General features: G+C 32.1%; 2 protein-coding genes and 4 long non-coding RNA genes across 7 annotated transcripts; 4 read left to right on the top strand and 2 right to left on the bottom strand.

Moving 5' to 3' along the window:
* The first annotated feature begins 565 nt into the window (after positions 1–565).
* Patronin (calmodulin-regulated spectrin-associated protein patronin) lies at positions 566–16,440 on the top strand. The gene is given in 22 exon segments (XM_040712272.2): positions 566–1,735; positions 3,722–3,817; positions 4,552–4,767; positions 4,839–5,430; positions 5,531–5,647; positions 6,131–6,193; positions 8,663–9,355; positions 9,470–9,621; positions 10,152–10,262; positions 10,451–11,691; positions 11,881–12,202; positions 12,258–12,779; positions 12,843–13,023; positions 13,298–13,465; positions 13,645–13,719; positions 13,900–13,995; positions 14,485–14,607; positions 14,693–14,782; positions 15,632–15,751; positions 15,817–16,099; positions 16,161–16,257; positions 16,259–16,440. Coding segments are annotated over 22 exon segments (6,072 nt in total). The 5' UTR covers positions 566–1,069; the 3' UTR covers positions 16,307–16,440.
* Positions 16,441–21,652: 5,212 nt separating this feature from the next.
* Positions 21,653–23,048, top strand: LOC121117268 (uncharacterized). 2 transcript variants are annotated; one of them, XR_011780112.1, is made up of 3 exons: positions 21,653–21,784; positions 22,466–22,550; positions 22,611–23,048. It is a non-coding gene; the product is annotated as an uncharacterized lncRNA (long non-coding RNA). The 2 variants fall into 2 exon arrangements; XR_011780111.1 differs by lacking the exon at positions 21,653–21,784 and adding an exon at positions 22,267–22,410.
* LOC121117269 (uncharacterized) lies at positions 21,713–22,284 on the bottom strand. The gene is made up of 2 exons (XR_005864139.2): positions 22,146–22,284; positions 21,713–21,820 (listed from the first exon to the last, which is right to left on the bottom strand). It is a non-coding gene; the product is annotated as an uncharacterized lncRNA (long non-coding RNA).
* Positions 22,978–25,025, bottom strand: LOC139905404 (HMG box-containing protein 4). Its single transcript, XM_071888525.1, has 4 exons — positions 24,741–25,025; positions 24,283–24,384; positions 23,381–23,712; positions 22,978–23,312 (listed from the first exon to the last, which is right to left on the bottom strand). Exons 1-4 carry the CDS (start codon positions 24,937–24,939, stop codon positions 23,052–23,054), a joined length of 894 nt encoding a protein of 297 aa, XP_071744626.1. The 5' UTR covers positions 24,940–25,025; the 3' UTR covers positions 22,978–23,051.
* Positions 23,775–24,762, top strand: LOC139905406 (uncharacterized). The gene is made up of 3 exons (XR_011780114.1): positions 23,775–24,064; positions 24,119–24,409; positions 24,458–24,762. It is a non-coding gene; the product is annotated as an uncharacterized lncRNA (long non-coding RNA).
* LOC139905405 (uncharacterized) lies at positions 25,010–25,957 on the top strand. The gene is made up of 3 exons (XR_011780113.1): positions 25,010–25,186; positions 25,261–25,565; positions 25,626–25,957. It is a non-coding gene; the product is annotated as an uncharacterized lncRNA (long non-coding RNA).
* Positions 25,958–27,579: the final 1,622 nt, after the last annotated feature.

Genomic DNA, 27,579 nt, shown 5'->3' with positions numbered 1-27,579 from the left:
GAGCGAGGTAGGTAATACGTACTGTATAATGTACATGTTTGGTGAGTGTTTGAATTACGTCACACAAATTTGACATAATATAAAACTATATTTTGTGTATTATGCCATTTGTTTTGTCATTTGAAAAAAATCCTACTCTTTTTTTATATGGATAGATGTATGGAAGAATCAACTCTCTTTATTTGAAAAGATTTCAGGCTACTCTCATGCCAATTTACAGATGTGGATGCATGTTTTTGTATCGTTGTTATTATTCAAATTCATTCATTCATCAAAAGGGGCTTCCTAATATATTTGTGTTTTCTAACTTTCTACATAAATGAGTAAAAATCTGTAAGTGGGGGTGGGCTTCACTGTGTGGGAGTCAGTAAATAAATAAATATGCATGTTTTTAGGTATGAGGTGTTTTAGGTGGTGGTTTGAAGGACATATGTAAAAAAAAAATGAGAGCTGAATTTATGTCATTACTTGGTCCTAAAACACATCAAAGTCAATGATTTCTATCACCCTTGTTTCTCTTTCTCTTTTTTGAGGTGGATTATCAATTGTTATGCTATCAATGTTTGTATTTAGTAGGTCTACATATAACGACATACAAATGAAATTCCAGAGTTGTAGTTGAAAATGTAACCTTTATCATCATGCATAATCATAGCTCTCAAGTGTGTTCATATTATTATGTAGTTAAAAGAAAAATTCGAGGTTTTGCCCAACGAAAAAAAAGTTGGACATTAATATTGGTACTGTTGAGCTAGGAAGACAAACTCTGGGACCAAAGCTGTCAAAGATATTTGGGGATAGAAACTTCTCTCTCAAAGAAGGAAAGGCACCTCTCGTGAAGAATTCAAGCACTTCCATTGTCAGAAAACAAAGTATCACTTCTATAATTAAACCCTTCGTTCATCAAACTCAGTCTGAAGTAATTCTAAACACCCCCATTAATATTGAGGTCAAAGATAATGAGTACTCTGAATCTGTAGAAGCTACTCCTCTTTTCATTTCTCAATCTCAAGAGGAAAATGAGAAGAAGCTTCATATACCTGTTGTGAGGACTCAATCTGTAAGAGTTATGATGCCTCGAGATCCAAACATGGATTGTGATTCCTCAATCTATGATCCCTCTCTTCCTGAAGAGCTCTGTAAATCAGTTCATTCTGGAGTCATGTTCCATGGTAATCGACCTTTTACTCCTCCTCTAATAGAACGAAGCAGTCAATTCTCATTTGCACCATCGCTGGGTATTTCTAATAAAATAAGTGAGGAAATCAAAGAATTGAGTCTGACCAATAATGAAGATAGAGAAGTGTTATACGGTCCAGGAGGCGTGTATGGCCCTCATGGACCCTTCAGTACTCCTGAAGTGCGCTATCCAAATGGCGGGAAGAATATTAAGAGTGGGAGCAATTTCACTGAGAAGAAGCTTCGCTTTGTCCGTATACTCGAGAGCCACGAAGAAAAAGAGGAGGATAGTTCAAGGGCAGAAATTATGAAAATAATTCCAGAAATGAACCCTGCTAAGCCGAGTCAAATTAAGCCTTTGAGCCGCATGGAAAACTATAAGGAGAATTTTTTCTCTGAGGAAAAGTTACCTTTGGAGGGAGAGGATGTTTTGCAACAGGTAATGCCTGAGGATATAGCTCGATGGAAGGAAGAAAAGGCCAAGCGGATGCTCTTATGGATTAATAAGAGTCAGCTTGTCGGTTATTGGGGGTCTGAAATACCTCCTTGGTGGAAGGTAAAACAAAGAAATTATTATGCTAGTTTTTTTTAATTACACAAAAGTAGGTAAATTCTTTTATACATATATGTATATCGATTTAGTAGTATGTGGGGGTTTTCTCTGTTCTTCTGTGTGTGTAGGCAAAATGATAGTAGTAATAATGTCATATTATAACGCCTCTATTGAGATTGCAAACCAAACACACTCTTAAGGTAGTGGATATTTATCATCATATAAAAATAATAACAATGGAAGGTTAAAATGCTACATAAAAAAGATCTATTTTATTAATACTTATTAGTAGAGTAGAGTATATAATTAAAAGCTTTTGAAGAAGAAGAATGTTTAAAAGAGTTTCAAAGAGAGGATTTTTACCTTGAAGCTGATTTTTTATTAATTATTTATTTATTTTAAAGGAGGATAAAATAATTGGTTGTGAAATAGGTTAATATAACAATAATAATGTCAATATATAAGTACAACCATATTATCATCATCACAATAATGTCTATTTTATAGAAATTAACTAATGATGATGATGAAATAAAAAGGATGAACTGCTAAGAAAAATCTTTGAGCTGGAATGAACTTGAGTAGGTTGATATATTATAATATATATATATTTTATAGTATTATATTATACAAAGCTTCGAACAATAACTACTTCTAATGGTACTTCAATGTCAAAAGTTTTCAACTATTAGCAGTTCTGCAATTGTTCATCATTCGGCAAATTAAATATGTATGCTTTCAAAAAAAGGTACTTAGTAATAACATTCCTTGTAAGAATCTCATTCAAGTATTATTATTATTATGTTATATGTATGAGAGCGCTCCTTCTATGCGTTGGTGTATGTTTGGCCTTCCTATCTGAATATAATAAATTGAGGGGGCAGACTAGTCTTTTAGGTAAGACTGTATTTAAAAATAAAATAAAAAAGTGTTTGTTTAGTTGTATGAAACATTGAAACATAAGTAATTTTAGTATGATTTTTTCTGTTATCTTATTACTGTGACTCTGGTCTGTCGAATCCTTTTTCATTTAATAAACTTTTAAAAATATCGGTGACGGCACAAAATAATAATGATTGCTAGTGGTTTTACTCCGACTATTCATAGTGCCTTTTCTTTTCTTCTTTTATTGACAATTTGAAGCTACTAGCACTACAATAGCGAGAGAAAGAAATACATTCATATAAATAAATATAGAACATCTGTGATCAAACAAGGATTATCAGACCCTTAGCTTCTCTTCACCTTTGGATTATAATTATCATCATTTTATTAAATTGAAGGAAAAATAGAAAATGTTCACAAATGGTTGTTAACTTAGAGATGTCTCCTCGAATTATATCTTATAAAATGAGTCCTGAGTCTGGTTATTTTACTGTCAGACAAAGAAATAATAATGAGTTGCTCAAGGTATGTCATTTTTACATTAGTTATTTTTATGAAAAAATAATTTGACCATTATTTGTGAACAGATGTGTCGTTTTTTGGGGGTTTTTTTTTCGCTCTCTCTCTCTTGAAAAAGGGGTTCCTTTCACTCCCCCTTCATTATTATGATAATTAAGCTTGTTAATCAGGAGACTTGAAGTATGTCTTATAATTTACTTTCTCTTTTCCCATTAAGAATCTATATAGATTCTATAGATAGTAGGTCGGCCTATAGACTAAAAAAATCCCCTGAACTCTTCTAAATAGAACAGGTGTGCACATACTACTGTAATAGACATTCTATTTTAAAAGAAAAACGAATAAAAAAGTGATCTGAATGGATATACGGTTTATGTTTACTAACTGCTAATAATTAATCTTTAAGAGTATGGAAATAATTAGCATATACATACAGCATTATTTCCATTTCAAATGTGATGTAACATTACATTATGTAATAATTTCACGGAAGAATAAGTTGTACAGCACACAATATTTTTTTGATTTTATTTATTTCTTTGATTATGATTAACATCTTATGTATGTATTTATTTATTTCACTAGGCTAAACAACGTGCATCCATTAAATATCTACTGTCCAAAGCCTACAATCACAGAACTCCAGAGGAATTAGCAGAGCCTTTTTATAGTGATCATGATGTAAGTAGATACTTACGTACATACATACATTGATTAATACATTACATTTCCTACTTAATTTGATTATTGCGTATGGAAGGATAAGTTGTCTGAGGTAAATCATTATTATCATTGATGTTGTCTCGTTTGTTGTAAATCTAGATTTTTGTTTTGTATTTTTCATAACTACATATAACATATGCTTATTTAGACTTCAACTCTTACTTCTTCTTTTCCTATCGTAATTAAGTATACGCTTCCTTAATAGTATCATCTTTATTATCAATTATTACGATTTGGTATGTAAATTCGGTATAGGTACGATATAGACACATGATAAGCATGACTATATATCAAAATTATACATCATTGCACTTATGCTCTAGATGAAATATCAAAATTTATAGCTCTTTCAACAATAAGACCCACAAATCTTAAATATTGTTGTCGTCCTTCTCTTTTGATAGTCATCTGTACACTCAGACGTCTTTATTTGTTCATCTTATTACACACCTTTTTAAATCAATGAAAGGGAGGCATAATCATAATTAATGATGTTGTTATTGCTGTTAGTTTCATGTCTCCTCCACCTCAAGGATGGCATATCTATGTCTTTTTATGAATCATTATTTATATATATATATTCGTTGTACTAAGAACATAAAAAATGTGGGTTATCTTTTTTATTTTACTAATAAAATCTTCGTATTACTACTTATTTGTTTTTTTTTCTTCATTTATCTTCTAATAAACAGGATTTGGATCGTCTCAAGCCACATATTGTTCATGCTTTGGCAAATGCTGAACTATACTGTATGGCACTTTCCTATTTATATCAGGACCCTAATCTCCATAATTTGAACCATTGGGGAATCATTCAAGCTCTTGCACGTAAGGGTATCTATGTCGCCGAGCCATCTGATTGCAGTTTAACGGAAACAGTACTTATCCAAACGACACCTCTCAAAATGGTAATAAGGATCCTATAATTTTATGATATAGTCAACACCCTTTTATTTTTATTATCATTTTTGTTTTACAGAGTGCTCATATGGCTGTCACTGAAGCCGTTATGTCACTTTTCATTAAAGAAGCTGTTTCCTTAGAGTGTATCCAAAGTGCTACAAGACGAATTCTCTGCAACGAAAAGGATGTTACTCCTAGTAATGATCAAGAAGAGTCGTTACTAAATTGGGTCAATGCATGTTGTATTGCTCTCAAACATCAAGCGGAGGAGGACCTCGCCAATGATCTCGATAGTATAAACAAAAATGTTCCCTGTTTTACTCAGATTAAGGAAATATCGGATCTCTCTGATGGTATTGGACTCGCTGGAGTACTTGCTCACTATTGCCCTGACGAATTGATGTGGAGGGAAATAGCTCTAGGATCGCCTCCTTCCATGGCAGACTCCCTTTATAATATTCAACTTGTCCATCGGTTTTGTAAAGAGAGCCTTAACTTTAACATTTGTCATCTCTCAATCGAAGATATCGTGTATATGCATGACTCTATTAAATTAAATATCATATCCTTTCTGGCTGACTTATTCAATAACTTGGAAGTTAAGACCCGTAGTGTAGTGAGGCTCACTGGTATTAATAAGAATAACGTTATCGAAGTACCAGATCCAGGTAAATTTCTCAAAATGCTATTCTAATATATTTTACATTTTGTAAATCATTTTTTAAGAAACAAAAATTATACAATAACCTATTTATGTTTTTATTAAAGCATGCTGCTCATCTAAAGGAGTTCCCGTTTCTTTTAGAAGCGGAAATATGTCGGTGAAAGGTCAAATACCGGATTTAAGACCTTCGCTTGATCATGAGCCCACACGTCTTAGAACAGGTTCCATTGAAATTAAAATGTAGTATATGTAGTATTATTATATTTTGTTTGTAGCTGCATGTTGGTTTTTTCCCGTACACATTTTTTTTTTTTTTTTGTTTCTGTTGTTGGATCCTAAATAATGAAGTACATTGTGATGCGTCAACATAAAAAAATCTAAGCAATCTAAAGAAAAGCTAAGAAAATGAGGAACCACCAATTAATTTTTTACTTCATAAATACATACAACCCTATATTTAATTGACATATTTGAATTATTATAGACTTTTTATTAAGATTTGTAGGATTAGTGAAGATGCTCAAGAATTTTAGCTATTGGTCCTGATGTGGCTCCTTTCAAATAAAAGATATCAATATGAATAAGTAGTTTTGGTTGCTTTTGTGTTGACGGGCCACTTATTTTGTACATTACATTCACCTTCTTAGTTTTCCCCTTCCCTTTTTGAGTTTTATTAATTTCGTTTTTTTTTGTCAATATTTCAGATATGCATCGAATAAAGTCTCCTAATGGATTTAAGAGAAACAATTCCATTCATGACAAAAAAGGTAGGAAAGCAAGTATTTTTATTCAATGATAAATGTATAGGTAAACGTGCTACAATCCTTTTTGCTACTTTTTTATGTTCTTTTGTTATAGGTTCGAACTTTTAATTTAGACTTTACTATTAAAACATTTCTTTCTTTCTTACATTTCTTTAAGCACCAACTAAAATGATGAATATGATTTATTAAGGTGCCATTAGCCAATGAATCTTTTTGAAATAGACTCATGATTCTGGATACGTGACTCCTTACTCATTCGTACTTACAAACATTCCTCATTTTTTTACACACTTTTTTTCTTATTTATAGCTGAGATACAACAGTAAACACTAAAAATGAAGTTTGAACCTTTAAAATATAAATATAAAAGACTTCAAATATGTCATGCAGAAAAATCTGCAAAAGGCGAAATTACCTATAGCAAAAATGTTGACGGTAAAATTATCAGTCTCGGCTAAAGAGCTAGAGCTATTTTCTCATTCCTAGTCATGTGTGATCATGATAAGTAAAGATATGTATCTTCTCGGGCGTAGGAGGGATTCTTTGTACCTAGTTATAAATAATTAATTTTTCAAGACTATAATGAATAATTATGTTGCTAACACCATTACTTGATATGTTTTTTTATCATTTAGCCTAAACGTAATATATATATTTCTCCAATCAAGCCAACCTCGACAATTAAAAACCATAGACTTTTTAACATTATTACATTATACTTTGACAAGACACATACATCCCACGATGACTATAAAGAAAACGACGAATAACATTAACGCATTTTAAGTCTAATATAAACCTAATATATGGGGTAAGAAAACTAAAATATCAAGAAAAATTATCACTTCTTTTTTACCTACATATTATTTGTATTTTTGGTGGTTACTGGGAACATATCACATACAAAGTACAAATCAAATGATTTTCAGGTAGTACTTGCATTATAAACTACATATATAATGCAAGTACTACCTGAAAATCATTTGATTTTATATTTCCCACTTCTAGGCTTTTCTTAATCTATTAATTATATACATAATTAAAAGTTTTTGGTGGGGAGACTACAGATGAATAAAGGTATTTTGAACGGACACTTATACACATTTAGATCTATATAATTCATATAAGGCATAAACAATTATTATTTGATATAATGCACTTTTACAATGGAAACCCCACGATTCCAACTACAATGATATCTACATTAATACCTACATCTATGTATAATTTTTTTTAAAGTCTGTGATCTTTTGAGTCAGGTTTTTGTTTTTGTTTATTTGTGAGTCATAGTAATTCCTCATCACAAGTTAATGATTAAGAAAGTACGAGTCAAACGAAGTCTTATGAGAAAAAGTTAGCCCATTCGTGCAGATACTGAATACACGTCAATTCTACCGGCGATCTTATCCAATGATAATCCTCATTGATTGATTTCTTTCTTACATATGCATGCATACAAACGTACATTTACTTTTCAGTGGAAGAAAATAAAACACCGGCTTGCTACCTCCCCCTTCTTTGAATCCCCTTCCTTCCTTCTTATCGAAGCCACTTGTCGTCTCCTAGTTGTGCCTGTAAAAATGTATTTTATGCCTGTGTTTCTTGTGTGTAACTTACATATATTATTATACCTAACCTAAAGGTACTTTTATAATCCAAAAAATCTTTACATAGGTTATGAAGGAAGAAATGATATGCGTAAGGCCTGCTGGGCGTTGTTAGAAATTTATTTTATTTTCCAAAAAAATACCGTCATGCACTGTACACTTTCCTGTTTCTCTCACTTGTTTTAAAAGTGATTTTTTTTTTTTTTTCATTTTTGAATTAAAACTAATAATTACATGTTTCCTATTACTATTTTGTCGTGATGATTATGTGTGTAGTGTCTGGTTTTTGGTTCATGAGTGGTTTCGGGGTATTTAAGTGGTGAGTGGGCCTTATTTGTAGTTAAATCAATTTCCTCTCTTCAACGCAGATTATGAGTAGTATCAATATGCATATATAAATATGCTTGCCTATTTGTTTTACAAAATAAATATTTAGTAAATTTCCTTGGCACAAACAAGCACTTTTTGCGCTCTGATAGTATCTCAAAGAGAAATTGCTGCCATATAAGTGTTGATAACTGAGATTATTGGTAGAGGTTTATAAATACATACGTAGATTTTAGATTATTATTATTAACTTTTGACATTCAATCACTTACAAATAATAAATTGTAATAATAATAAACTGAAGGAGAAGTAATGATATCGATCTAATGATCTCACGACATTTTCTTGTAAATAATTTTTCTGGAAATTATTGTGATGACTCACATAGGTTATTTTCTTTCTTTCTTCAATGGAAAGGGTATTTCTTTTGACTTTATTTGTTCCATCTTTCTATGTATGTATCTAATATATATCATGCATTTATACATATTATAAAGTCAATCCGCTCTTATTTACCATTTCTTTTTCTATTTTGCAGACAAAAATGAAGATTATATTGTTCAAAGAGGCAAATCCATCATAACTTTATCCAGTTTTAATAAAGAAGACCAAAATACAGATACAAAATCTGATGAGCGAGGCGAAACTGGAGAATCCGTCTCGACAACAACGTCCTCTTCTCCTTCTAATGTATTTGAACAAATGAAAAGCATTCCAGTTGCTGGGAGACCTAGTGACTCGCCCGTTCGTCGTGTTCATTCATATGCCGGAAGGCGTTCGAGAAGAAATTCAGTTGATGATAACGCCTCGCAATTATCCCTTGAAAATTTGGGGGGGTCTTCAGAAAATCTCAAGCTCTTAGGAAGAAATCCAGACAAAGAAATGAGAGTGCACACTGGGAGAAAAACACCAAACAACGATAGAAATTCCATGATGGACAATCGAAATCTAGAGGAAATGGAAAGGAGAGAAAACTCATCTGTATCATCTCCTGGAGGTGGTGACAAAGTGTGTTTTGCAGATTTACGAAGGCAAAAAGCACGAGATCAATTTAGTGGCATCAACATCACTTATATGCAGCAAGAAAAAGAAGATTTTCCAAAGAAGAACTCTCCTCCAGGCAGTGATTCCATCCGATCCCGGACTTTTCAAGATTCAAATATAAGCAGCAGTACTAATAATACTCCTGCACCTATTACCACCAGCAGTAGCAATGAAAATGGGAATCCAGGTAATAGGAACATGCCATATTAATAGATTGAACGGTGCACATATATATGTATGTGTCACTTTTATAAATAGTATTGTTTTTTTTATCTCATCTCTTATTCTTGTTTTGTTTCAGAAGCCATGGCCTCACAGTTGAATAGTGTTAGGTTAAAGCTCGAACAGCGAAGAAAACGAATAGAGGAAGAAAAGAAAAGAATGGAGTCTGTTATGGCTAAACAGAGGGAAAAGGTCGGGCAAGAAGCTTTTTTGAGAGCCGTTGTAAAAGGGGTAAATTAACACGACTAATACACTTTCCATAACTTAATTCTGCAAGATCATTTATACATGTAATAAGAGAACTGGCTAGCAAATAGGCAGACAGTCAGGAAATAACAAAAATAATTTATTCAATGGCAGTTATTTGCATATTGATCATGTATGATCGATCCTTGAATTTTCCTTAAAAATATCCCATTAAGATATTGTATACAAAATGCGTAGACTATAATTTAATATAGTAGTTGTATATAAATATAACTGCAATAGCAACAACAGTCAGATTTTGCTGATATTAAATATTTTTATGATTCAAGAGTTATGTTTCGAAAGTAAAGTAATGCTATAACCTACATCCCTAAATATATAGATTTTGCTTTTTCTTTCTTTTTAATGATGTTTCAATTATGATCGTTGTTGTTGTTGTAGACAAATATGTGTGTATACTTATGTATTATTTAAAGCTAGCTGGCCTATACATAGAGTGATTATTTTAATATATCTTCCTCATTCTTACAATTTGACATATTTTTGTTGTTTAGAACAAAAAAGAAGAGGATGATAACAATTTAAAAGCGTCCGGAAATTCGCCTAATACTAACATAAAATCTAATCAAAACTCTTCTCAGACGCAAAGACCAATTTCGCTCAAGGTATCATCATATGTTTATCATAAGTAGTATTAATACCCTCCCTTTCAGCTAAAATTAAATTATTTAATTATTATGTTACAGTCGTTGCTCTATTTTTATAAATGCATAATTGAATTCAATTCCATCATTATTATTTGTATTTTTATTTTTCATGATGATGATAATGATTATTATTTTGTTTATTTAAGGACTTGAACGACGACTTGAATGCCGTCCAATCAAAATGGTGCAATGAACCTCAACAAAGTACTCAAAAAACTCCTGATATGGAATCCATGGACATAGAATCATACTCCCGATCTCTTCATGCTATGAATGATTCGTTACATGATCTACAAAGTGATATTCAACGCCTTACTCAACAGCAAGGACACATTCAGCAAATAATGCATACTAGCAACAAACCATCACCTCACCAAGTTCAACAGTCAAATCCCATGGATCCCCAACCCTTTTACATTGCTCCTCCAGATCAACCTTCACAGAGGAGGACATGGGGTCAGCCACAACCCATCAGCTTTGCTCATCAAGCTGCAATAGAACCCACTGCGTGGCAACAACAACAACCTTCCCCTAGACGTCCTCAATGGGGATCTCCTCATATGCAGCCAATGCAGAGATCTCATATGCCTCATGGGCATCCTGTTGGATATTATGGTCCTCAAAGTTCTCAGTATGATCCATATTCTAGTCCTATGAGGGATCAGTGGGGAAATCCAATACATCATCCACCCCCACCTCTTGCTCATCATCAAATGTATCCCAATAACTCCCATCAATATGACCCACAATATAATAACAATCAATACGGCTATGGTCCTATGCAACACCAACAACGTATGCAAGATGGTCCAACACATCCTATGTATTATGATCAATACAACAATCCTGGCCCTGCTCCAAGTCCTTATAATAATAGTAATAGTAACGCTAGTCCACTGGCATATATGTCGTCTCCTTCTCGAACACCTTTTCGCCTTCATGATAATAAATCCACTGTCAATTCATCCTCAAATCCATCGCCTTCAGTTTCATCTCCAAGGGTGTCTTCGTCCTTCGGAAATCGGGGTTCTAGTGAAATTGAGGTAGATTCGTCTCCTCCTCAGCAAGTCAACAGAACCTTGTCTCGTCAGTCTTCTCGAGATTCTACTGCATCGAGATCTGTCAATAATGATAATACTCCTCGTCGAGTTATTCATTCTAGTATCCCGGCGCCAGAGGAAGATGACATGGCTCCTCAAAATGTTTCATTCATTGAGGAAAGTAGTAGTGCGAATGATGAAGAAACTGAAACTCAAGATAGCAAACTTAGTGAAAGGTTGTCAAATCTAAATATTTCATCAGGTTCTAAAACGTATCGAGTAAGTGAGAATTCTCCATCACCTACTCGTCAAAGGCCTACAATCAGTTCAACTTTTAAACAAAATAGGTAGGTTTTGATTATCCCACTTATTTTTTAAATGTTTTTCTACCAATGAGTTTATCAATTGTATTTATGATTTAAATCCCTTATATCATAAAGATAATTTTATAAATTCATTCAATCGATTTGTATATGTTCAATTTATCTATTTGTGTAATATATAAAGTAATGATGAGTATTTTATCGTACTAATAGAAGAGGATCAGGTAGTGGTTCAGTTAATGCTGGAGAAACATCTGGTCCAGCATCCTTACGCTCTAATTCAGGAGCTAACGTATTGACTGAAGAAGAGGCTGAAATCCTTTCACAAATGAAAACGGAAAAACTTAAAGATGATGGTAATTCTGGATTGGGCTTTCTTATTTCTTTTGGAGATGATGCTCCTAAAAAACCCAAACCACAGCTCAAACAACGTAGGCTAAGTAATAAAAAGGCTAATGTAGCTTCAGAAATGTCATCGGATGGCTCTAACAGTTCTAGGAAAGAAAATGTTCCGCCTGACCTTATGATTTGTATTGTATGTAGTATTGTTATAATTGTAAAAATCATTATATAATAATTACTCTTTTTAGGACATGAATATGGGTGATGATCGTATGCAGTGTGCTAGTCCCTACAAAAAAATGCTGCAGAACGGAGATTCTCCTTCTCCTAATCGTAGCTTGGACTCACAATGGCACATTAATACCAATGCTATCGATCATGCAATTATTCCTAATGATTCATTACCCAAGTTTGAACTTGATCCAGAAGTTGAATTACAACCTATGATTCTTTTAAGACCAGAAAGTGGTTCAGAGTCTGACAACAGTAAGAGCAAAGGGTTAATAGTTGGGAATGTAGAGACAGATGCTACAGAACAAGACGAAATGCAGCGAAAGAAAGAGCGGATAATGATGCAAAGCTTGAAGAGGAAACAACAGTCTGAAGAGACCCGTATAAAAAAAGAAGAGCAAGCTCGGTTACGAAAAGCGGAAGATGCCTCTAAGGAGGAGGAGAAAGTGCGCAAAAAAGATGAAGAAAGGGCTCGAAGAGAAGCTATACTTGAGCAACATCGTCTGAAAAAAGAGATGGAGCGTTTAGAAATGGAAAATGTATTTCTCAGTTTACTATAGCCTATGCGATGTTTATATTTATACGCTTTTCCTATTTTGTAGGGGAGGATGCCCGAGCCTGTGAGTGCCAAACCCGTACCAAAAATGAGATCCAAGAATGTTGGAGGTTCTAAAGGTAGCCTTACTCGGCGTCCACGTCCCAAGACCATACATGTAGATGGTGCTGATGCTCAATCAATTATGGGGGTTGGCTCCAAAAGGGGATCTTCATCTAATATTTCCGGTATAATAATATTGATATTCGTATAAAGGAATAATAGTTTTCAAGTTTGCGTGCGTAATATTTCAACACTTTGATATACCGTATATTATTATGTAACTTTATTTATTTTCCTTGATATTTTCTTGTTTCTCGTAATTAGACAGTATTATTTTAAAGTTCTGCTGCAGTGTCCGCTCTTTACTTTCATTTATTAGCACGTTTGTCTTTCCTTTTTTTCTGCATGAACATTGGTTTTTTTTTTTTTTTTAAATACTTTAAACTCACATCGTTATAGGGTCCAACCTATATCGAACAGAATCTCGTAGCTCTGTTAATCATGACACCAACCCAACTTTAAGTTTAGCTAATATGGGTAAGAGTAAGATTTCAAATTCTCGTCCAAGTTCCAGAACTGCTTCTCGCAGAGGATCCTCCAATTATAGCAATGATGAAGGTTCATTGGGTAAGTCACTCTCATTTTTCTCATTTCAGTGCTCACTCACACAAATAAACTCTCACTCTGCCTTATTTTAATTTTCATGTTACATTTTTTTTTTTTTCAATTACTCTGGATGACGAACAATTTGACATTTTTGTGCTGATTTCTTACATTATTTTTTCTTTCTTTATCTTTCTTTAAAGCCATTCTTCAATCTCCTGGACTCCCAGGTCCAGATTGGGCTTTTAAACGAAAATTGTCTTCAGTTTCTGTTGAAGGTGCGTGTACTTTTTTTTGGAATGAGGGACTTTTACTTCCTTATGCAATGTACATGTTTTGTTTGTAATTGTTTTGTGTTTTCTCTTTCTTTTCCTTCTATCTTTATCCATATTAATTATATTTTTTGTCTTCGTATTTCAATACTCATTTTGTACATGAATGTTATGTTTATATCCCAGGTTCTCCTCGTTTATCACGCATTGATCGTACCATGCGTTCAGCTTCTCAACCAAGGGGGAAAAGGGACCCTAGTATCTCTTCAGCTTATGCGGGAGGTATTGATTTGATTAAAAGATTTTATAACAAAGTTAAAAGACATGGGGATTATTGGCATTACTTTTGATTTCTTCAGTACTAACTTATTTATATAACTAATTTTTTACTATCCTACTAATCACTTGGTTGCGGACACTAGCACATAACATTTTTAAAACTTATATTTCTGATAAATGTACGGTATACTTTTTGAAATCACCTTTTTGTAATCAATCATTGGGGAGTTGATGACATTACTTGACCTATCTTTGTTTAGGACACTTAAAAAAGATGAAAAAAATAGCTAGTATCACCTCAATCATCAATTCTTACATAGAACCCATACAATAGTACATTATCAAATACTTATATATCTAGTTTAATATAATTAATAATTACATTCTCCTCTTTAAAATAATTATTTCTTATTTATTTGTCCATTAATGAAGTATGCATGCACCAAGATAAATGTTAGCTATTTTTGGTTTTTATATCATTTTCCTTATTAGATGACATTAATCGGTTAAATGGTCGTATGCGAGGTGAAAGTTATCGAGGCTCTAGGGACAGTCTTACCTCTGGTATGACATATAGTGCTGCAAGAAGAGGATCCAACGCCTCTGTATATGATGGTATGTCATGGTTAATAACTTCTTTTTTTTTTTTTTTCTTTTTTTTGGGGGGCTTGTGTATCTCAGTTTTTTGTGTTATTCTTAGACCATGATTATTATTACGGTGGATCCATGCGTGATCTGAGTGGAAGACAACTAGGAAGGACTAGAAAAGCTTCTAGTTCTAGCCATATCGGTAAGTTGATTATTTCTTAAAGCATGCTTTGTAACCTCTCGGAAATGTATCAAAGTGGTGTTTCTTATAAAATTATATTCATTAATAGTACGCAATCCTTTGAAAAAAAAAAAGATTCCTTGATTAAACTCACTGAAATTATTTTCGTGTTCAGATTTTTATTCATCAACGACATCTAGTCGTTGGGGATCTTCATCTTCTTCCTCTCGATTTGGCTCAGGATCTCTTAGGACTCTGACACACATCAATTCCCTTCGACGAAATCATAGAAGGGTTTCTGCACATCTGTCAGGTTCGGCAGTAAATACTGGTGTCAGAGATGAAGAAGTTTCTTTTACATGTTATCGAACTTCTCCTGGTGGAGTATATGAAGGGGGACGCATTGCAAAATCTAAATCAATAGCTAATTTAAGTGGTAAATGTTGTTATCTTCATACACAAACACTCTAAATTTGCAAATATTTCATCAAATATCTATCCATTTTGTCAGAATTGATTAATTGAAGGAAAGTAAGAGATCTCTATAGTTTCAATTATTTCGAAGTAAATATATGAGGATTCTAATATATGTATACCCTCACTGTTTGAATCTCTTTTTTTTTTAATTATTATTATTCTTCGATCATGTTGATTTATCCTCCTGAATAGATTTGTATTTTTTTATTTAACGCTGCTTATAAAGGAATATCTAGTACTGAATTTGGATTGGACCCATTAACTACAACTCGAATCACTAAGTCATCGCTTACATCCCCGAGAGGTGCTCAAGGTTCAAATTTTTAAACACATAAAAACTTTTAGCTCTTTTTTGAAATCCATTATATTATGTATTTATGTTCCACAATTTAGGTCCTGGCTCCCTTCCTGGTTATTCAAGAAGAAGTAGAGTTGGAGGAGGCGATTTTGATGATGGAGCATCTGACATATCTTCAACAGCATCGGGCTTTTCAGCATATGGTTATAGACCAGGTAAAACATTATCAGAAAATATGTAACCGCATGGGTTAAATTAAAGCTTTTTGTTCTATTTTTAGGCACTCGATTATACAGAGAACCTGCAACAAAGTCTAATCGTCCCATAATTCTTAATGCCATAGAATTTGTTGTATTTCCTGGTGTTGTCAATGCAGAAACTCGTAATAGGGTCCTCAATGTTGTTGATCGTTGTGATTGCTCTCATTTCCTGTTACTGTTTAGAGATCAAAAATGTCAATTTAGAGGGTTATATGCATTCTATCCAGATACTGATGAAGTCTATAAAATATATGGAACTGGTCCAAAGTCAGTTACCGACAAAATGTTTGAAATTTACTTTAAGTAATTGAGAGCTCCTTTTTTCTGTCTATTTTTGTTTTTTTAATAAACCTTTTTTGTTTAGGTATAACTCTGGAGGAAAGAAATTTACTAAAATACACACTAAACATTTATCGGTTACTATTGACGCATTCACTATTCACAATTCACTCTGGCTGGGAAAAAAAAGCAAAACTACCCGATAAAAAGGATATGGCTTTAGTCATTTAAGGACACATAAATTACTTCTACTACTCTGAAAGCCAGATATTCATTCTGTTTACGAAAAAAAACCTTTGAAGATTTAAGGATTCAAAAAGGGACTTCCAATAAAAAGAAATTATTTCTTTACTATTATCGAAAAATGAACACTTAGATACTAATTTCCATATATTGCCGCAAAAGCATGCTGTCTCCTTTCTTCTTTAGCGATAAAGAAGTTGATTAACGCATAAAGGAATACTCATCTTCTTTTCGTTTCTTTCTTAAATTCTGAGTAATGTTTAAACAAACCATAACAAATTACATCTCTTGTCATAAGCAGCTTTTTGGAGGAAGAAAATTCCTTATATCTATAGGGATAAATCCATTTTCCGTGTGACAATCCTTTTTCTAATTTTTTGATTGTTATGACCTTTTAAAATTAACTCGTATTTTAATGTCTTCATTCATATTCACCGTGATTCATCATTGATTCAAGAAGTATTATGAGCATTTAAATTCTTGTGATAATATATATTTGAATATTAATATATTTTTTTTCCTGAATTTATTCTCTATATAAAAGTAGAGATTTCATTAAATTTAAATGTTTTATTAATATGTGATATGTACAAGAATCATAACCTAATTATTTTTAAACAGTTTTCTTAATGATGAAGTTACTCTTTTCAAATGAAGAAAAAAAAAAAAAAACTGAAACCTAATTGTAATGCTTTTAACATTGTCTATTTTTAATATTGTCATTCTTATTTTTAAAAATGGAAGGAGAAATCGCATGTTTATAGCTTTATATAACTTACATAAATATATATAAAAAGATAAAGTGCGAATTATTAGCTAAATAAAAATTTAACATCAATTAATTGCAAAATCATTTTGTTATCTATGTTTCATTTTCTCGTAGTACTAAAATAATGATTTTTACGATCTTTTTCTCGATTAAAGGTCATTTTTTAATCTCTCAAAACAAATATTGGGAAGTGTTAACTCTCTATAAAACCTATGAAATATAGCTAATAAAGATATGTTGTAGGTTGCATGAGCTTTAAATTTAAAGAGCTTAGAGGTAAACATTCAAAACTTTTACAATGAGATCTTATACTAATTCCTTAGTTGGAGTTTGTTTAAGTTTCAACGATAAAATTTGATGATCTATTGAAGGAAAAGTCAATGAGTTTATATACTATCTGGAGTAGCACAAGCTCCAATCACGCAACCTGTTGTGGTGATAAACATCAAATTTTTTGACAAATTCATGTTGGTAAACTCAAATGATCTTTGTCCAAATATAAAAGAGTAATAGTTTGTCGCTGTTGTAGTTTTTTAACAACATCACGTGGTGTTTTATTTAACTCTTCCATTTTGGATTAGCATTTTATATCCCCAAAAAAAGGTTTTCTAAAGTAAATCGTCAAAAAATAATTGAACCAATTATTTAAACTCATAAATTTGCCCTTCAAAAATAAAGTATCAACTTCAGTTCGTGTTTGAACAAGATTATCCAGCATCACTTTCATTCAATGATGTTATATTTATTTAATAGATATTAATCTTGTAATAATAAAATGATTCATTCATTATGGTAAACAAGTGTGTTTATGTTCAGTGTCGAACTGGAGCCGATAGGAAACTTCATGTAACATTTTTAATGTTTTAATAATGATGTCATATTGATAAGATGCTGACAACTTATCAATTTCAATGAGGGGATCTACATACTTTTATTAAAATGTTAACGAAGAAATAATCAATGTTAAAACTGATTTAACTGATGGGGATATATTCCCATCAACTTCTCCATAGCATTTTCCACTTGCAAACTCTATTGCAAAATAAACTATAATTTAAAAAAAAAAATAATCTTCATAAATTTACAAAATTAATTACCTTCATCTATCATCAAAATAATATATCGTTGGAAGCCGGATAATTCTTTTATTCTTTGTTTTTAAGAATATTTTAGTAAAATAATTTATTCCACATTCTACACAAGTTAGTTATTCTCGTCAGATAATTTTCTACGACGTAGCGATAAGAATTTTTTAACAACATTACACAAGCTTGGTGATGTTCTTAACCATATGGCACCCAATGAGTATTTCTCTTTATTTTGAAATAAATGAAAGAATTGCCCTTTTATAAAATTCATTTTAACTATAAGGTCATCAGACATTTCTTCTTCTAATTCACTCATCAGTTTATCTATTCTATTAATGGCTTTGGATTGAGATTACTCACCCAAATGATAAGCGCCAACGAAATACATTATTTTTAAAAATGTAGAGAAAAAAAGAATATCTTCTGTATAATTTATCTCCGTGACAAAATAAATTAAAAGTTACATGTCTAAATTTTTTGTATCGTATGATATTTCTGGTACACCTTCATTTTTGAGACAAAATAACATTATAAATTCTGTTTCGCTAATGAAACTGATATCTTTCGGAAGTTGCTTATTCATTGCCTTAAAAATAAGATCATCAAATGTGTTGTCTATTGTTGGGTTTAAAGTTATTTTCTTAACTACAGGAATAATTTTTTCACATCCGATAGAATTTCTTATAAGTGCAACTCAATTTTCCTATGATTTAATATATGAAATTAACTATTAAGCATTATTACACAAACTATAATTTAAAAAGATTTTATTAAGTTTTTTAAAAATGGTTTGTTGTTTTTTTTTGTAAAAAAATGCAATTCAATTACTGCTTAACAAAATGATTGGGACATCTTCTAACAAAAATACTATCCAGGATTTACTTCTTCAAATTTAACTATCTATTCAAACATTTCAATGATTATTACCTTAAAAATTATAAGTGTATTAGAAATTATTAACCTTGGTTCTTATATTATTATTTTGCTATTTTCTTCTATTAACCTAGGCTAGATAAACGAATGTATAACTATTAAACTAGCTACATCTTAGTGTGAATGTGAATAAATTACCTTTTCAGATTTATAACAGATATAATGTATTTTTACAAATACACTACTAATTATGCCTTTTATTTCATAAAACAAAATTAATAGTAATTTTCAGTGATGAAATGAAAAAAAAACCGGACACAATACTGTCTAATATAATATTAATATTATTAATCATCATTCAACCCTTTGATCCTCTCTCTCTTTCTTAATTTTCTATTAAGATTTAAGTTACACATATTGTACATCCTTTGCCAAAAAATGACTCCTAACTTTAACTGATAAAATGTTCAATCTAAACTTTACTTTTGTTAATTTTTTTCTATTTGTCTTATAGAAAAATGTTAATGTTAAATTTGTATCACTTTTCGATTGAAGCACTTACTCTACGCAAGTTTTCTTAATCAAAAATATTTTCTTGGTGGAAACAGGGATAGGGAACTTTTGAGACATGTAGTCCCAATTTCAACATTTCTAATCAATGAGTGTGTCACAATCAACAATAATGATAAAAAACCCACACATACTATAGGAATATGGTCTAATTTGTACGTACCAGTAAATATGCCTCCGCCTGGCAGAAGTGGCACGTGTGCCATAGGTCGCCGACCTCTGCTATTAAGTATCAAGCAAGGATATCGTCAAGTTTCATAACAATCGAAATAAGTATTAGAAATGATTTACTTTTACAGATATTAATGTCAATATAAGTTAAATGTTTTTGTTTTTATACTTTTTGGCATGGTCCAAAGTTTACCATTTTGTAATATAAATGTTATGTATTTCATATTTCCTTTCTTGTTCTTATTTTCTTGTATGTTCTTTAATGTATTAAAGTACTGTGTTTTACGTAGTATAAATAGTCTCGTATTGTGTAAATAAATAGTGTGGTTTTGTATAATAAATAATACAGATGTTCCTGTAAAAAGTGTTTTACTCCTCCACGCATTCCTACACCTCATTTCTCTCGGTCATCCTGGATTTCTCCTATTATAAATAAGTTTGTGTCTCTCCCTCGTCAAGACGCAACAATAAATGAATTTTAATTATATTTATTTACTTAATTTGTGTTGCCCTACAATGAATTAAATCTGGATTTTAAAATTATTACTTTACAATTAGTAAACAGAGTAAAGATACTTTAAAGGAAAGAGGAGTCATTTATATCAGAACCCTATACATTAAGACATATATATGTAGTCCGATACCTGAAGGAAGTTTCTTATCGGCTCCAGTTCGACACCAAACATAAACACACTTGTTTACCATAATGAATGAATTATTTTATTATTACAAGATTAATATCTATTAAATAAATATAACATCATTGAATGAAAGTGATGCTAGATAATCTTGTACAAACACAAATTTATTTTCCTTAGAAAAATAAATTCTGATCCACTGGAAATGCGTTTCGGAGGGAATAGTTATTATTGTTCCATTCAATGTTCAATTCATAAAGTAGAAAAAATAAATTGGGGTTACAAGCATATGTATGTAAGGCTGAATTGGTAGATTGAGGTGTACTAAATAGTGAATTAAAAATATATAGCTGATAATTAGTTTTTATTTTGGGAATAGTCATAGTTTCGAACGAATTTGGAATAGGATTTTATCCGATGGGCTTTCTTTAAACGCTTCTCTGGATTGATAACTATCACAAAACGTCAATCCAACAGACGTAAGTCCCCCAGAGGGCTCTTAGAGTCGATCCCTGAAAATGTTGGCATCACATCCCACGACCATTAGTTGCTTCCTCGTTGAAAGGACGGGGTCAGGCTTCCACGAATGAAGGATCAAGCCTTATTTTTTGCATTGATGGAGAGCCTAGGGATTTCATATAGACCAGTATATTTTGAAGCTTGTTTATAGAAGTAATCGTTTCTTCGATCGTTATATGGTAAATTATTTTAGGATTGACTGATATTTCAATACTTAAAGTGAATTTTATTTCAAGGAATGCATTGGATGAACCTTCCAAAAACTTAAGTTTAATGCAGTCCTCTGTTCTCTTAGAACATATATTTTCTGGAAGTTGTTCAATGACTAATTTGGAACATAAGTCCTCAAAATCCTCCACAAGATCCATTTTTAATAAATTTTCTTCCTTCTAGAAAAGGCATCAATTTTCATCAGAAAGCCTTGCTGATGATGTAGCTTTCGTTGTTATCCTCTTACGTTTTTCCGTAGATGAGGATTTTGGAAGATTAATGAAAATTCTTGGAAGAACAGATGGGTTTATATAACGGTTTCGGAGTTTAGGATCCATAGACAACAACTGCTTCTTTAGACTCTTTCGACGATCATCTTTACTCTCTGTAACAAAATCCTTATCTTGTAAATGAAGGGAACAAATTCTTGAATATTTTGAAGGTGCCTAAGCCTCGTCAGTTTACCTTAGTTATGAGTCATAACTAAGGTAAATTCTTAAAAAGTGCCTTGGAAAGAGTCATAACTTATGACTCTTACCAAGGCACTTTTTAAGAATTTATCGTGGGAAGGAGTGAAGAGAAACGATAGGATCTTTAGGTTCTTTTTTATATCCAGTCCAATAATTGGGTAAGCAACAACTAGCCGGCAGTATTTTGAAAACCCCTGAAACATAGCGTCAAATTTAGTATCATGATCTTCATTATAATAATAATATTATCATATAATAATAGGATCCTTATTATAATGAGAGAAAATGATGTCACAGAGTATTTGAAGAACCCATTTAATGAAATTACATTTTTTTTAGTTACACAACTCCTCAAAATTAACTATTAGTTATTCGACGATATTAGATACTTATCTTTAATGAGTCATTACCTTCCCATATATATACTTTGTTATTGTTCCTCATTAGTCATTTCTCATTACTAATGAGTAATGACTAATGAGGAACAATAACAAAGTTTGAATAAATATTAGCACTCACAAAAAAATGCGGGAAAAGAGAGAGAGCCTTCCATGTCCCTAGAATTCCATGGTTTTGAGTTAAATTTTTCCTACTATTATATACCAGACTAAATATAATCAACAATCATCACTAAACCTCAACGGCTAGCATATTTTTGTATGTTATAGAATTATTTAATTTTATATTAAATGAATAAAACTAAACGAATTAAAATTAGATTTTATCGATAAATAGTTATTAGTTAAAATACACACATTGTACTTATATTATTTATTGCTCATATGTAAGTAAATACAACATAAACCTATGACGTCAGTTAAGATACACTCATATTTCAGCATTGATCGAAAATTATTCATATAGTGGTGGATCTTTGATGCTGAAACTAACAAAGCAATGACCAAAACATCAAATGACGAGAAGGTATGATTTATATGTGATACACATAATTCATTTATCATTTAATTTTCTATGTTCTCATAGACTTCATTCGGTCCTTGTAACATGGATGAACAGCTTCTTATATTATCTAATTTGACAACCATAGAAATATCAAACCTATCAGTAGAGGATAAAAAGAATGCTCTCCGCACCTTAAATGTAATTCACTCTTTCAACTTAAAAGAAGCTCTAAAACGATCCAAAAGTTTAACACAGAAAGCTCTAGCAGATTTCAAGTGGCGTGTCAAATGCATTCCATCAAGTGATAACCTTGAGGAATCCTTTGTTGATCTTCATTTAGTCATTGAAACACGGGGATCTCCCCATCAGACTAAATTTGTGGCTCATGAGCTTGATACTAGTCTATTAAATAAGCTCATCCAAAAGATGGAAAGAATTGAGAGTCAAGTAAACTGAAGAATATATTATGTATTTAATAAAGTATAAGATTTTGTACTATAATATAGATTTGAAAAGTTATTATTAGAGACCCGGCATTATGTAGGCGACATTGTCCAGAATCGAGGATAGTTTATTTTGTGGTACAGTATTTAATTCCGGGACCTGCTGTGTAAGACACATCAGAGGCCCCATAGCACATATTAAAGAGTCTAAAAGAACAGATAAGGATCCTGAGACTGCTATTTGTCCTTCATGCTCAGTAAGGCGTTCGCCGATAATTGAAAGAGATTCGCCCAGGAGCTTAAGATGGGCAGCAGAGTCCATTGGCTCCGTTCCGACGACCTAAAGAAATGAAAATCATAATAGATGACCCACATCCTAAAAAAGCCGGTAGGATACTAATTTCTTACCTTGAATAACCCTGAATTTTGATTGGGGACGCTGGAAACTGGACTTAGTTCCATTGCTTTGAGTTGTTTTATTGTTGTTTTCCCAGTCTTATTTTTGAGGAAATTATTGAACCTTATTGCTCGGTTTTCCCAAACTAGCCTTTCTTTTCGACCGAGACTTGTCCAAGATTCTTGAAGACGTTGATTGAGCTTGTATGAATAAATTCGAGGTGAGGATTTTAGAATGTTTTCTCTAGCATCCTTGGCCCAAGATGTATATGCAGAGATATCACACAAATTTCTCCTCTTGGAAAAACTATTAGTTGAGGTTTGTCTTTTGATGCTCCTTGTACCTGGCGAAGAGAAAAGAAAAGAAGGGAAAATATGTCGCTTAGATAATGGCTTCTCTTGCATTACATTAGCAAGAGCATTCTTCCATTCATCACACTGTACAATGCTACAATATCAATGCTAATGCAATTCTCTGTAGCGCATCTCTAGGAAAGAACCTCTTCACAGAAAAATTCAGAGAGAAGGAACAAGAAAACGGAAAGCCAGTGCTGATTGTTAAGAAGGGAATGAGATCGTGACGTCAGAGAGTCTCATCTATACTCTGAGGATAGGAATCATGAGCAGCTCACTCTAGAAGTCTCACATCAACAAGCGGTAGGGGAGAGAGGGGGAGGAAATGGAGATAGCCGAGAGGTAGCAAAAAAGGTCGCTTATTTCAATTAACTAATTAAATAATTTCATGACCAGAAAAATGAGCATGTTTACTTGGAAATAAGTTTAAATTGCAGATGCAAGAAAGGGTCATAAATGAGTATGAATTAATCTAATTAGAAGTGAAATGGGAAATCCTTGTCAATTGTCATAATTCCTGAAGGCGGATAGTACCGAGAATGAGGGTCCTTAGTCCTTACCATCCTTTCTACTGCTGCTGCTATGGCGACTTATTGTAATTGAATCATCCAACATCAACATATCTTCCTCATCTGGATCATAATCCTCATTGTCCCATTCGGCTACAAAAAATCCCAAAAAATAAAAGTAGATTTTAATAAAATATTATTTAAATATATAATTAATTTGAGAAAGATATGAAAGAAATGAAACTACAATTAATTTATTGGATTGAGTAATTGACTTGTGTGTAAATGAAGTTGCGGGTTAAGGAGAGTATGGAGTGGATTGGAAGTCAATTCAAGAGTGATGTCAATTTTCATGATCATGTCATTTTTGATTTTCATGACTTCATGCACCTAATCAATATTCATGAATATTGATGGATGAATCCGAATATTACATGTCATACTCTCAAGGAGAAGAACTGTGTTTCAAATTATTTCAAGTATGAACATTATTCATAATATTTAATTACCTCCTAGATGTGGAATAGCTTCAAAGTCTTCATCTCTGATGATCTCTTCAGAGTCTCGGAATTCATCGGACCCACGCTTAATTTTCTCTGTATGACGAATGATTTGAGGTGGAGGAATTTCATCCACAGATTCATAATCTACTAACTTGCTAGATTTTTTACGAATCCTTCCTGAGCGCGAAACACCAGGATCTTCCATCTTACTCCTATATAAAGGCTATAGCCTATAATATATTTATAGCTATGTGAGATCTGCTATTTTTCTTTCTTTTATTTAGTTTGAAGTAGTGCATGTGTGACGCATGAATAAATAATCCATAGAGGTGAAGCGGTGACATGACAAGGTATGAGAAAGACTGTTCAATGGCTTTCAGCTATTAAGTTTCGTATGCAGCTGGGATAGGAACTTACAACTTCTTTTAGATTCACAAAACACTTCGACGCATGTAGGTATGAATTTCAGGGTATCCTGTATAAGTTGGCCCATACGTCATACTTTCTCTTTCTATCTTGAAATTAGAGAAGAGACAGAGGATAGTTGAAAGGCAACTCTCGCAACCTTTTAATAATAAGGAAATAAATTTGGTTAGTGAAGTGAAGGTTGAGGAATGAAGACGCGAAGTGAAGCGGAAGGATATCGACTTTTCCGAGTTGTTGGGTTAAATAGCGCTTCGAATGGTCACGAAAGTAGATGGAAGATCTCATTGTTTGGAAGAAGTTGTAAATTTGGCTGTTATGGAGTATTTGGAGGAGAGGGGGGATGAGTTCTCTCGGAGTCCGTCCGTTGAATGAGCGAGAAGGCCGGAGGAGATCATATCTATTTATGTAAGGCATTACGACTTTTTCTTATATCTACCATGATCATGACAGTAGAATTAATTCCAGGAATACTTTGCACGAGAGTCGTAGTGTGCAAATTCGTACTGGCGTTTTTCTTCTTGGACAGCGATGAATTCGGATAAGAGTGAATTAAAAGCATAATTGAATTATTTATGAATAAATAATCATGTTCCTTATTCAAACTTAATTATTTGTTATCTAATAATAAGTCTTAATATTATATTACATTAATTGTCATTTGATTTTGTGATGATTTTATCGATCCTAATTATTGGAATAAGTTTACAAGTAGGATTATAGAATCATAGTAGTTTGTATTGTAATATTACAATAATAGTAAATAAGCAATAACTAAAAAAATAAACATATCTACATAATTATGCAATTTAAATTAAGTAATAACTCGGAAAAGTCGACATCCTTCCGCTTCACTCAGCCAACTATATTCTTCACTTCGCGTACCAAATTTATTTCCTTTTCATTAAAAGGCTGCGAGAGTTGCATTTCAACTATCCTCTGTCGTTGTCTCTTATTTCGAGATAGAATTACTTGTGGCCAACTTAAACAGGATTCATATTTTTCCATTTGGATATCTAATATACATCTTCTGATCCTTTCTTCAATTTCATGTTGTTGCCTCTTTGTGCCTCACTCGGTGGTTTAAAGGAAAATCCCTTCAATATGAAAATGCACTTCACATCAAGGTCTCTGATAGTGACTTCTAACCTCTTGAATCATTGCCTCTATTCTCAAAAATACATAAATTCCTCTATATTTTCTACGGAATTATCGTATACTCCTAAATATAAGAAGAATGAAGTTCAATAAAACATCAGAATTATCGATTTTAAGATCCAGAGAGGAACAGGGAGAGTTCTTATCCTCCATCCACTCTTCCTTCATTGAAGTTCTTGAGCCCTTTTCTCCTTAAGTCAACTATAATTTCTCTCCTACTCCAAGAAAACTATTTCATTGATATGTGTCCTTGATGTATATAACGCAGAAATAACTCATCTCAATCACGTTGATATCAATTCAATTTATATGTTGGAGTTTAGGATGTATTGTCTATATGGATAATTATTATCTTTTCTCGATAGTTTTTTCTGCTAAGCATATTACATTCTGTTATTGCGCATAATTAGTTATTTTATTCTGTATCTAATCATCCTATACTTATAAGTTATATTATTGAAAAGAAGACTTACACAAAGAAAAATATAATGAAAAATACTGTGAGGAACCTTGATAAGAGTAATTTAAAACTCCTTTATCCCTATAACTCACGAATCACTACTGAATAGTCTCTATCACAAATATAAATTCCATTTATAAATTTGAATTCGTATTGTAATACCAATATGGATAAATATACATCTTGAAAACTGCAAGCCTAACTATCTATTACTTTGGAATTTTTAAGACTATTTTGCCTTTGAATAACAAGTAGAAGATTCTTTTAAACTCTGAAAGAAAATATGTTCCTCTTTTTCCATATTTCGGTCTGCAATGCATTATTTGATTATGCTATTATATATAAATAGTTATTGGGAACTGATAAGGGATTATGTGTATTAAAAAATATAACTAATTTCTGTAGATTTCTATTGGAATATCTTAATTTGGTTGCAATTTCCAAACTTATTTGAGTCAGGAATCCTCTTTTCAACAGCTAAATTGCTTGTTAGCATATTGGAATATTAATCTCGCTAAGGTCTAGGATCTTTACAAAATAAATACATAACTTAATGTGTGCTATACCAGCTAATTATAAGTTGTTTGATTGAAAATAATAGTTAAAATGTAACAAAGTATCAAATGTACAAATGTATCATACGATTGTTTGAGTGTGAATTGAACAAATAAAAAAAAATTAAATCAACTATGATATTTCTCTAAATTTAAATTCCCTATTTATGAGTTCTCCGTTATTTCATTTTTTTATATTACTGATTAATACAGTTTTATTTTGGACATGTAAATCCTATATCGTTATTGA

Source organism: Lepeophtheirus salmonis, chromosome 5 (assembly GCF_016086655.4).
Source record: "Lepeophtheirus salmonis chromosome 5, UVic_Lsal_1.4, whole genome shotgun sequence".
NCBI classification, from domain to species: domain Eukaryota; kingdom Metazoa; phylum Arthropoda; class Copepoda; order Siphonostomatoida; family Caligidae; genus Lepeophtheirus; species Lepeophtheirus salmonis.
The sequence above is the reverse complement of the archived record's forward strand: the minus strand, read 5'-3'. Positions and strand labels throughout refer to the sequence as shown.